Below are 12,303 nucleotides of genomic sequence, written 5' to 3'. Positions count from 1 at the left end.
AACTTTTATCATAATATATTGCTATAACTGTCCTGTTCTATTATTATTGTTGCTACTCTCTTACTATGCCTAATTTATAAATTAGACTTTACCATAGGCAGGTCAGTATAGGAAAAAACTGTGTGTGTGTGTGTGTACAGGGGTCATTAGTATCTACAGTTTCAGGCATCCACTGGGGGTCTTGGAACCTATCCCTCACGGGGTAAGTGGGGGACTACTGTATGTAGAATACATTTGAAAAATAAACATCAGAGAGGGCCGCAAATTTCTCTAGAACCTCTCTTCTCTCAGGGACTTAGGCAGAAAGGCTCATCAATTTCTCAAAAGAACAGTGGGGGCAACCACCCTACTTCTGCAGGCTGGGCGGGCTCTTCCGGGTCTGGGGTGGGGCAGAGTCGTGCAGGGGGTCCTGAGTTGAGGGGCTTCAACTTGACTGCTTCCCAGTTGCTCGCCACCACCGGACCACCCATAAGCTCTGCCTTTCTTGAGGTCTGAAGACGCCCAGGCTCCCCTCCTCTTCCTCCCAAGCTCCAGGCATGATAAGCTACCACGCCCGCAATACTCTTTACACACTAGCACCTGTGCTAGGCACTTGTCTAATTGGTAGAAACAACTCTGAAACTGCCTCTACTTCACAAGCAAGGGTAACAACACTGAGGCTTCCTGAGGCCATCCAGGCATCAGGGTGGAGTTGGAGGAGCTGAGGCTCAAAGCTGGATCTGCTGGCTCCGGGCCTGAGCCTCATGTATGACCCTGCACTACCTTCTAGGAGTGGCCTGGCCAGCTCACAGCACAGCTCATCAGGTGCTGGGATCACAGTTGCCTGGGCTCCCAGAGCCGCTCTCTGCCTCCCAGGCCCAGCCTTTAGAGCAGCCTTCCCACCTCCTGGGGATCTAATGATGACAAAGAGAAAAACCATCAAGCACAAGATATAAAAGCAGCGCAGGGAGCAGCCACTGACGAATGTGCTCTTCTAGGAAAGTCCACCGAAGCCCTGGGAAATGCCTCTGAGGTTTCTCTTTAGACAGAGATATCCAGGAAAAACAAGTATAACAGACTCAGAAACAATGCTGAAGGGCTGCACATAAAAGGCCCCGTGACTGTTTACTACACAAGGAAAGCTCAGTCTTCTGAATTCTTTCCAATAAGTCCTCAACTCCCTTTAGGTTTTTCAAATTTAAAATGTAGCAGCACTTCTGGGCCACACTAAGGACTGGCCTGGGACACCCTGCACAGTCCCCAGGTTCACTGTACCCCCCACAACGTCTACCTGCAAAGGAAACATCAGTATGGGAACTTCCTCTCATTAAGATGCCAAGAGACAACGGGTTTACCAGTCCCAACAGCCAGCTTCCATGCAGCTGGGCTGCACCGCGCCTCGGTGAGCTCACGCTCCTTCTCCAGGGGAAACGTGGAGCCCACAGACTGCCTGGCGACGCTGCCTGTTAACAGAGCGGAGACATCCTGTGAGGCACGCCCAGCACTGCTGACCTCTTGGGAAGAGGCATGCTTAGGAGATGCAGTCAGAGAAGAGGCAATTAATGCATTCGACTGGCACGGCTGAATTCCAGCCATCTGAAGGATTCCGAGACAGTGCCTTCAAATCAAATCAAATTCTCATTTCTCAGCCTCAAGCTCAAGGCCTCTCACGACCTGGTCCCGATCTCACTTTGTACTCTCATTTCTCCTCCCCTACACAAACTCCACACTCGACAGAAGTCCAGTGACCCCAGCGTCCCCAAGCCCGCGCCTCTGCTCTTGCTGTTCTCTCCACCTGCAGCGCCCTTTCTTTGCCCCACTAGCTCCCACCTGGTTTTAACCAACACGTTGGTTCTTTAATTCCATGTCAAATCCCACCTCTCTGGGATGTGCCCTGAAGCCCCTTCCTCCCTCTCACACCTCCTACCCATGTCCCGCTCCCATGGTGCCCCTCTACCCACCCCTCCTGCCATTTCAGAGTGCAGGTACACCTCCCTCACAGACCACTTTGGTCTTAGCTTGACTAGTGAGTACAGCTGTCACATGCCTACACACACTACTCTGTGCGTGGTCTCTGAGGGGCTTGGAGCTCTGTCCCTCATTCTGGCTCCGTTTGGTGGCCTGCACCCAGCACAAGTTCACCTCACACAGCTTCACCCAATGGGAAGACCTCCTAGTGTGCAGGGTTCCTAACCAACAGTCCTAAACCCCATCTTATCTGGAGATAAGTGTGTGGTAGGAATTGCCCCACCCTGTTCCCACAGGGGAATGGGATCGGCTGTGGTTTACATAACTTTGCAGTTGCAACCAGAATAGAGCCGGGCTGGGCATTCAGTCTATGCTGTTCAATGGACATGTCAGCTGCACCGCTCCCCCCTCTCGAGAGCTAAATTCATCTCCTGCAAGTGTTCCTGGGAGACAGACCCAGTCCCAGTCCACTTCAAAGGCAGCTTTCTCCCAGCCAGAAGCCTGTGAGGGTAGCACTTTAACATTCCCGGGTGTTTACCATCTCTGAGAAACATTCTTCTGCCCAGCAAGATACACCACAGGTTACTGAGAAGTACTTGGGTACATATTTCCAATTACTCTATAGCACTGGTTATGAGGGAGACCTGAATGTTCTCTCCTCACTAACCCCTCTGTTTCCTGAACCCCCCCACCCTCGTCTCACCAACCTGAGGATGTGGAGTGGGCAAGATGCTTCTGCTGGGAGAGGCATGGGGTCTTTTAGGGGACACAGTAAGCATAACCATGGAGGCAGAGGAATAGGGAAGAGAAAGGCCCCCTGGGAGCCCCTTTCAGCAGCTTCCCCCAAAGCCCGGCCCCTTGCTCTGCCCTCCTAGTTAACCCTGGACCTCCCCTCCTTCCCGAAGACCCCTGAAAGGACTCGAGCTCTTAAGTATCTTCAGGGTGAGCAAGACTCCCTCAGTGGGGCTGATGGGACCCACATATTTCCAAACAGCATGTCATCATGGGAACTGCCTCTCCCTCTGTCCTGCTGTGCTGGGCGCCTCCACCCTCCAGCTAAACCTTGGATTGACCTGTCCTCTGTGGTCCAGGTAGGAAGATCTCCTGCCCTGGCTACTTGGGGCTTGCTCCCCTCACACTGTCAGAACCACTCTGGTCACAGTGAAGGAACCAGGGCCACCCTGGCCCACATCCCGGTCCTGGGAGTCATGCACAGGGGAGCCGTGGTGGGCTGTGGCCAGCTCTCTGTGACGTCACGTGGCCTTACCTCATCCCACTCCGAGGCGAAGGAGGGTGACTTCTCCAGCCTCTTCTTCCCAATGCTGCAGTTGGACAAGGACTCGCTCCGGCTCCCCATCGCTGCGTCCTCCGTGGGCGAGCAGGTCAGGAGATCAGAGTCAGACTTGGACAAGCTGCGGCTGAGTTTGAGTTCAGCTTTGGGTTTGCTGGTGGGAGGGACTCGGCTTCTGGCCCCGCTCTGGTCTCCTTCTTCCTCAGCACCACCAGGGTGTGGAGAGGCTGTGTGAGTCAAAGTTTCGGGGTGCGATTGGCTGTTGGTGGTGGGCAGGCCTGCTGGGTAGGCCCCTCTCTTACTCTGGTCCAGGACACTGGGCGGGGAGCCTCCAGGAGCGCACACGCCTGTCTCCTCCAGCTGCATGCTGGCCTCGTGGCAGGTGCCCTGCGCGGGGGAACCTTCCGGATGGCTCTGGGCAGTGGCAGAGAGCAGCTGGAAGGGGTCCTGCCCCACCTCACACACCGGGGAGGAGCCGTGGAGGAGACCTGAGAACTGCTCTGGGACCTGCCCGTCCTGCCCCTCCGCAGAGTCCTGGCTCCGGATGCTGCTGCTCCGCCTGTGGTCTTGAAGTGAATGGAGAGAGAAATAAAAAATTAAACGTGGCAAAAATCAACAAAGTTCCAATGCAGCGAGCATACGGCAGAGTAGAGGAATTCAAACAGAGGGAAAGAGAGGGACGCTGGATGGGCTGGGAGAGGGCAGAGGGAGAGAAGAGAGAGGAAAGAAGAAAACAGTTTCGTATTGTTCTTAATGTTCAATTTGTACCCAAAGTCAGAGCACTTATGAAATTCCAAACACTGGCCTGATTAATGCTATCTGGCAGCCTTCCCTGTTGTTAGGTTTCTGTTAGCATTAACGACCAGACCTTGCTATATAAGGCGAGAAGTGCTAACTATATCCTACGCAAGGACACAGTGAGGAGAGAGTGAGCGGACACGGAGTAAAAGTGAGAGAGCGAGCGAGCGCGCCAGCGAGCAAGTGTGAGCAAGGGAGCCGAGCTTCTGGAACATCTGATACGGGTCCATAAAGGCCAAAGTGTTATTTAGAGCCACGGCCCGCCCTCCCTCTGGCGAGCAGCACGGAGGGAGAGAAAGGAGGTCACGATCCACAACCTGCAACTTCTGGAATTCCTTAACTGAAAGTGCAAAACAAACGGCCGAGAAATGACCGCTTCCTTCCTTGGGGGGCTGTTCGAGCTCCACGCCTCATCCTTCCTTCCGCAGGGAGCACAGACTTTTCTTTTTTTCTGAGAACGTGCACATCTCACCCCTTCCAAAGCGTCCCAGCTGCTCCTATTTGTTTAAGTTTAACCTTAGTTGATCCACTAAAAACAAAACGGTCTAATCTGTCAATGCCAGGAGACATCTGCAGGTCTCCCAGACCTCCCTACCATCCCAGAAATCTGACACTAACAGCTCATGAAGCCGACAGCTACTGTGCCCTCCCCCAGGGTATCGAATACCTCTGCCCTGGAGTAGCATAAATAATTGACCAAATCAGAGTCCAACACCGGGCTCACACTGGGACACCCAAGGGGCTCGCCTGGCATGAACTGGGACCCATTAAGAGATTTTAACCCATACCAGCAGGTAGAAGACAACCCTGCAGCCAGTCCCAGCTCACATTCCAAAGCTAGTATTCAACTTTATTTTCTCTGGAAGCTACGGCACATACACCGAATGATTCCCTCGTCTGCCCAAAGTCCCAAGAACTATTCATGAGATCTGAGAATCTTAGAACTGAAAGGTCGAGTTCAGCTATTTTTACAAGTGAGAAATCGAGGGCCCTTAGGCCTTGGGGGTCGATCCAAGGTGGTGGGGGAGACTTTAACCCAAGTGCCTAAACACCTGGCCCTCCCGGCTGCGCTGCTCACAAGTTGTGCAGCCCTGGCATTGAGTTCACCTTGCTGGGCTTCAGTATCTAAAATGAGAATCTAAAATGAGTAGGCTGGACTGCAGGGTTCAAAATCCCTTTTATGTTAAGATGGTGATGAGAATCCAAGGCTCCCCCATACTGTGGTGGCCAACTTCTACCCTCCGGTGTGCTGCAGAGCCCTGCCTGGTGCCTGCACAGCACCCACTCTCCCCATCAGTGTGCCTGCAGCCCAAGGCCCCTTCTTGGAGCTCAGAGCCCAAACTGAACAGGGCGGTGTGTGTGTGTGGGGGGCACTTCCTAAACCTGCTGCACTAACTCAGCCCCCTCTGCCCGTGTGCAGTGCTGGTGCCACCGCGCTGCTTCTTCCAGACAGCCTTTAAGAAAGGGTCCCAACAACCAGCTCTCATAGTGAGCCGTCACCCTGAGGTCTGAGCAGGGACATGGTTCAGTTCACCCCACCGTCTGGAGAAGGACAGTTCAGTCTCTACTGCCGACTCAGCTAAGTCTGTAGAGGCTGCCGAGGGGCAGCCGGTTAACTCCACTCTCCGGCTTTGATTACATACCCTCAGGAGCCCACAAGTATGAACTTTGGCATCTCCTTCCTCTACACTTGACTGCTCCAGGACTCTCACACCCCTAACTCACAAACCCTACTCCCCAAAGGTCAGGTGCAGGGCGCGGAACAACCTGAATCGTTCCCCAAGGAGAACTGACGCTGCAAACACAGGGCTCCACACAGCTGAGCTCAGGCCCGGGACACCATGGCTCCAGGGCCATGAACACGAAGGCGCACTGGGGCTGAACAAAGCTGCCCTGTGCCCTGTGCGCTGCGCCGCGGGGCCCCAGGGAGGATGACACATGACCACTCAGTGGTGGCGCAGGCCCACAGCACTCCTAGAAGAGGTTGATGGGAGAGGCAATCAAGCTGCAAAATCTGCCACCTCTAGGACTAATTCTAATGGCCAGCCTCCTGCAGGTCCTGCCCAAGGTGCAGCGTCCCTCTGACTGCACTGAAACAGAGAAAGGACTGTGACAGGAGTGAGCACAGGCTTCCATTTCTTTGCATCAGCTTCTGGCTTCTTCTTTAACCATTTGAGAAGGGGGAAGGGGTGAGTCCAACAAAAGAAAAACACCACAGTCCAGAACTGGGAGCCAGCGTGGCTCCTGTTCGTGGGCGGACCTCAGAACCCAGGCCACAGAGAGTGCCTGCTGCTGCTGCGGGAGCCCACAATGGGGGCCCTGTCTAACAGCTGCCATGCAAGTGAGCCTTCAACGAAGGAAGAGAGGCTGGTGCCAAGAGCTCAATACCAGACTGAAGCCAGGGGAAGGAAGTGGGCAGAAGAAAGAAATGGAAACTTATGGAAGAAGGAAATATGTGAAGAGAAAGAATTTCTGAGGGTATAATCCCATTAGAGGAACCACAATCCACTGATACTTTATGGAGTAGAGGATATCACAAGCCCTGGCCAGTGTGGCTCAGTAGAGTGTCAGCCAACACACCAAAGGGTTAGGGTTCAATTTCCAGTCAAGGGCACGTACCGGGTTGCAAGTTCGATCCCTGGCCCCGGTAGGGGTACGTGTGGGAGGCAACCAACCGATGTGTCTCACATCAATGTTCCCCTCTCTCTCTCCCGCCCTCCCTTCCACTCTAATAAAAACAAAAACAAAACCCAGAAACAATGGAAAAAATATCCTCTACCTCCAGTGAGGATTAACAAAATAAAACAAACAAAAAAAGAAATCACAGAAGGAGATTCTCACAATTACAGGAGTCACCCAGGCAACTCCCTAGGAAAGACACTTCGGTATTCGAGGAGCCTGGTCTAAGAAGCATGGGGTCTTACGATAAGCTTGTGCTCTCATCCCACAGAAAGCTGCCCAAGCCTAAGCTAGACTTCCAGGCAAATCACCGGCGGGAAGAGATCTCTTCAATGGTCCCTTCCTCCTATCAGGCCAGGATGACGTGAGGTCTCTGACGGACGAGCTGCTAACAACAATGTCCTGGTCAAGAGCCAGAGCTTAGCAAGTTACTTAACTCTCTGTGCCCAGGGTTCTCGTGTGTACTGTGGAATCTTAGTAGCACGTCTCTCATAGGTGGTTGTGGGAATTACATGATACATGTAAAGCATTTGGAACCACGCTTGGCTCGTGCTAGCTCTCCACAGATGTAAACAATTGCTATTATCCCCACTCAGGGCCTATTATAACATGTTTTGCTCACAGATGAGGCCCACTGCTTCTCTGTTCCTCACAAGGACCATCAAAGACAATGTACGCGACCAGTACGTATACCCACTGACGACACCATCCTGACAGCTCTGGGCAGCAGGAGGAAACAGAGGTAACGGAGTGAGACACTGAGGCCCCAGCCTGTCTCCCTAACCTCCCTTCCATCCACAAGCTCCTGCAAAGTGTCGCCGGGGGCGGGGAGGCGGTGGGGGCCGGGAGAGAGGAAGACGCTGCCTGTGTTCACGGGCTTCCCCCCACTGAAGAGACACGGATACACAGGAACGACCAGCGACCAAGGCTTTAAGGAAAGCATAAGCCAACGCACGGTGGGCAGAGGGAAAGTGTGGTTACGTTCAACCAGGAAGCGTCTCAGAGAGGCGGCTTCTGAGCTGGCACTGAGGGGCAGGAAGGCCTTGCCAGGCTTCGAGAGAAGTGGAAATGCACCAGAAAAAGCAGAGCGCGAGCCTCGTGCGGGGTCCCGCGGGCGTGAGGGCTCGCAGAAGAGAGCCCTCAGGCTGAGGCTGCTTCCGCCTGGGCCTCCGTGTGCTCTGCCTTTGGAATTCCAAGGCTCCCAGCCGCCCCCTGCCCTCGGCCCTCCACTCCGCACCACCTGCCCTCTCGGGGAGCAGGAGGGAGCGGGCGGAAGGCTGTCCTGCCCCCTACGTCAAGGCCAGCTGCTGCACTGATGGAACACGGGCACACCGACTCCCAGCCCCTTCAACTTGCGATCTTCATTCTTTTCTCTTCGCCCGCGAGCAGCTGAAGCAAGGGGTCTTCTGCGCTGCATGTTAATTACTGTGATGATCCTTGGGGACCTCGGCTTCTGAATAACGACGTTTTAACACATTCTTACTCACCTGCCCGTTAAACTAGGCTGAAAACTGCGACTCACATGAGGACTCACTAAGTCCAATAGACCCTGAGACCCAGAGGAGAAAGCCGGGGTGTCCAATCTCCCGGGCTGCTCTGGTCTCTGTTCCATTAGGACCAGAACACTGCCACTGCCTAGTCGCTGTGGTGGGCGTCAGAAACCTGCTTTTGCAGGGTCACCACGCTTCCCCCAGACGGAAGGTACTGACTAGGTTATGCAGACAATGGCCGGACATTGTATCTGAGCACAGACAGAGAATCCATTCTGGTCCATGGTAACCCGAGAAATAGAACCAGAGGCCTGAGATGCAGTCCCAGCCCTGTGACCTTTCCTCTGAGGGGAACAGCGAGGCTGCGTTCTCTAGGGCTTGAGATCTAGCAGGGTTTGAGTCTGTGAAGGCGACCTAGGTTTCCTTCCAGCTCTCTGATGTTAAGAATGTGAGCAGCAGCAGGGCTCTGGGTGAAATGATTTAACCTCATGGCTAAAGAGGCCTTGGATCCAGCCAACGAGGGCTTAAGGCCCAGCTCTAACACCTAATTTCCTTCCTCATCTACTAGACAGGGATAAAAGTAGCCCTACCGAAGGTCTGCCAGGAGAGATTCATGACCTAATTGGAGTAAACTAACTCAGCACGTGGCTGGCCTAGGGGCTTTCAGAAAGTGGAAGCTGCCAGCATTCTCACCCTTTCTCGTTTACAACCATTCCCAACTGCTCTTCATGCAAACACTGCACACGGAGGCTGGATTCCTCTCTCCTGACTCTGCAAAGAGATGGGGTTCTTCAAAGTGGCCCTGTAAACCAGTAGTCTTGCAAGGCTGGTTCAGGGCGACGTGTCACAACAGCATGGTGGTTGGGAACCCTCTCCACCCACTGTAGCACCCACAGGTACAGCCCAGCTCTGTGGTTCACTGACTTGGTCCTGATGACCTTCCATCCCCGCCACTTCCTTCAACACCTCCTGAGTCTGTACACTGCCTGCTGTTGGGCCTCTGGCCCCTCAACTGCCCTATTCAACACGCCAGCTCCGCCTGATCAGTGTGCGACCAGTGTGACAGTTGTGCCTGATTTAATAGCACACTTGCCGTCTCTGCCGCCCTTGATCTCCTGCCAGTTCCAGCAGTGGGTATGCGCAGCCATTTGCTTTCCCTTCTCCAGTTGCTGGAATGTTGAGCCCTGCTGAACACTTAAGAAACAACTGACCGAGTCCTCTACCCACCGTTTAACTCCGCTGCTTCCAACAGCTTTGATGTACTAGGTACTAGTTATTCTGTGCCAGACACTGTGCTAAGAAATTTCTTTTTTAATAGTCACAGCAACCGTGAGGTAAGAATCTGGATTCCTATTTTACACGTAGAAAATGAGGCTTAAAGAGGTTAAATGATTTCCTCAAGGTCACCAGTGGCAGAGCAAGAATCCAAAAGCAAGCCTGACTACCAGACCCAGCTGTCCTTTTGTTCCTCTCTTGAGAACGGGGATATCACCATAAGGCCGATTCCTCATCTCTTCCACTCTTTTCAAACCGTCATTTTCTCCACAGCACCTATGTATTCGCTTGGGAGATAACCACATGGATTTCCTGAGGACACTGAGATCAGACAGCCTTGCTCACCCACTCTCCACACTGTCGAGATGTGGGGGTAACTTCCTCCCTCCCCTCCTGCCTCAGAGAAGCATCTCCCTGCCCAGGGCTTACAAATGGCCTCCTAACGGCCTAACCCCTTTCCGGTCTTCGTCCCTCCAGCTCTTTCTGCATCATCTGGCCCTGCTTACTGCTGGTCCCTTTCTTCCTTGGTTACGGTTTTTTTTAGATTGGCTCACAGCCACCTAAAATAAAGACTACATTTCCCATCTTCGCTGTAGCCAGGTGTAGCCACATGACCAAGTTCTGGCCAATGGGCTATAAGTGAAAGTGGTTTGTGCCACCTCAGAGCTGTCTTCAACAACGTGCCCGCTTCCTTCCTTCCTGTGCTGACGGTTTGCACCTGAACAGGCATCTTGAACCAGGAGGTGGCAAAAGGAACCTGGGTCCTTGACCCTCACGGACTAGCCCCGACTCCTTACTTCTGGACCTCGACCTTGTTTAAACCTGTTATTTGGGGTTTCCATCATATCCAGCCTTGGCTTTTAAGACACTGCCTTCTCCTGGTTACCCTCCTAGGCTTCTTCCCCTTGTGCCTCCTAACAGGAGGTCTATTCTCAACTTCTTCAATCTCTCTTGCTGTCCCCCTGCAATCGATTTTGTTAACCATCACCTCAACTTGGATGATTCATTAATCTGATTTTCTAACCTGTACATCTCTCTTGAACATCGCACCTATATTTCTAAGTGTTTACGGAGTATCTTTACCTGGATATTCTCCTGGTACCTGAAATGCATCAAACTCATATTCAAAACTGAACTCAACATCTTCCCTCAAACACGTCCCCCCTTCAATCCCCCTATTTCTGTTAGTTGCACAGTATCATCCCAATTAACCAGGCTTAGAACCTCAGGATTATCCTCAACCCCCCCATTCTTCCCCATTTCACTGTAAGGCCCTTCTCAACGCCTCCGCCATCCACACCCTCCTTCCTACCACTTCTGACCGGCCCCTAGTCTCGGCTCTAATTTCCTTTGAGAGATCCCTTGAAGCCTCTTGTCTCCCACCTGCAACCTAAGACTCCACAACCATTCGTCCATGGCTTCTTCCCTGTCACCTCACGCAAAAGCTCCTCCCACACGGCACTGTCTCTGGAATAAAGGCTGACACCCGAGATCCAATACTCTATGACCAGTTCTTTGTTCCGGCCGAACTGATTCTTACCCTTTCCCAAACACGTGCTCTATCGCCAGCCACCGTCTTTCTGCTGCTTGCGCCACCGCCTCTGCCTGGAATGCCTGCTCCTTCCTCCCACCTTCTGCCCATCAAGTAGGACTCTCGATTTGGGGGTTCAGCTCAAATGCCACCACTTTTATACAGCCATCCCTGACCTCTTATGCTGACGTAATTGACCTCTCTTTTGAACTCTAAAATTACTTTTATACTACTTACGTGAATTTAACATATTCTGCCCTTTATGATGATTTTACATATGTCTCATGTATACATATGTATGCAAATAAATGGCTGTCGCTACATCTGGTGGAAGAAAATATAGTGTATACTTCACAAGGCTTGGACTTGTTTTATAATGGAAAGAAAGGTGAACTATTCCAACTCTGAGAGAGCAAGGCAGTTACACAGCGGGCTTTTGGCAGGAGCCAAAAAGGTAGAGGTGATGCAAGAAGGTGGGAGAAGAGGAAGCTGCTGAAAATAAGGCATCGTTATTAAACTGGCAAAGCACCAAACTGACTCCTTAGAACCTCCCAGGAAAAGCTAGCCTGGCCTCCCAGGTGAAGACAGTGCGCTGAACACAGGTATCTATCTAATCTTCTTCCTGAAGTCCGACGGAAGCACACCTGAGAATCCCAAGCTGGCAAAGGGAAAGCCAGGACTTACTACAGAATTCCCCAAGGCTCAGGGATCGGCAGCACTCTGGATGTGGGAGTGGAGGGAGAAGCGAAAATAAACTTCCTCCCCCCAGAGCATAAAGGTCTTTACTGTCGTGCACAAACCTCACACAGACCAAAACGCACAGCTCTCAGGAATATCGACTTACTGCACCTAAAGCGCCTCAGCAGCGTAGCCTTGTGCCGATGAGCCCACGTGTAAGGCCGTCTTCAGATGATCATCCATCACTGTCCCGAGCTGAGGGGACCTGAGCGCTATGAGTGGTGCTGCGGAAAAGCACCATGGAGAACAAAGACCTTCAGAGCTCCTGGCTACTTTCCCATTTGCTATCAAGCTTGGAAAGCTGTCTCCTGTCTCTCTGAGCTGTAGTATGACCAGAATGTCCAGTTGGCAAAGAGTTATACCCTGAAGAGAAATAAATGACCAGGCTACAGGAAACAGGAAACACTGTTCTCAGTTACGATAGCCCTCAACAATGATCTTGGAAGAACCCACATCTGAAACTATTTAAATAGGAGAGGAATACCTAGTTAGATAAAACTATCATAAAACCATCATAAACCCACCTGGGCCTTATGCCTTTTTTGGGGGATGGG

The 12,303-nt window shown here is 52.4% G+C and overlaps 1 protein-coding gene across 6 annotated transcripts in view; it reads right to left on the bottom strand.

Annotated features, from left to right (window-relative positions):
- ANKS1A (ankyrin repeat and sterile alpha motif domain containing 1A) overlaps window positions 1-12,303 on the bottom strand; it is a gene marked incomplete at its 5' end in the record, with an annotated part of 177,108 nt that overhangs the window by 67,592 nt on the left and 97,213 nt on the right. For all 6 annotated transcript variants that reach the window (XM_081139616.1, XM_081139618.1, XM_081139619.1 and 3 more), the window contains one exon: window positions 3,215-3,804. In XM_081139616.1, coding sequence (XP_080995742.1) covers window positions 3,215-3,804 — 590 coding nt within the window. The remainder of the gene's footprint in view (window positions 1-3,214; window positions 3,805-12,303) is intronic.

Source organism: Miniopterus schreibersii (genome assembly GCF_964146895.1).
Source record: "Miniopterus schreibersii genome assembly, chromosome: 6".
Taxonomy (NCBI): domain Eukaryota; kingdom Metazoa; phylum Chordata; class Mammalia; order Chiroptera; family Miniopteridae; genus Miniopterus; species Miniopterus schreibersii.
The sequence above is the reverse complement of the archived record's forward strand: the minus strand, read 5'-3'. Positions and strand labels throughout refer to the sequence as shown.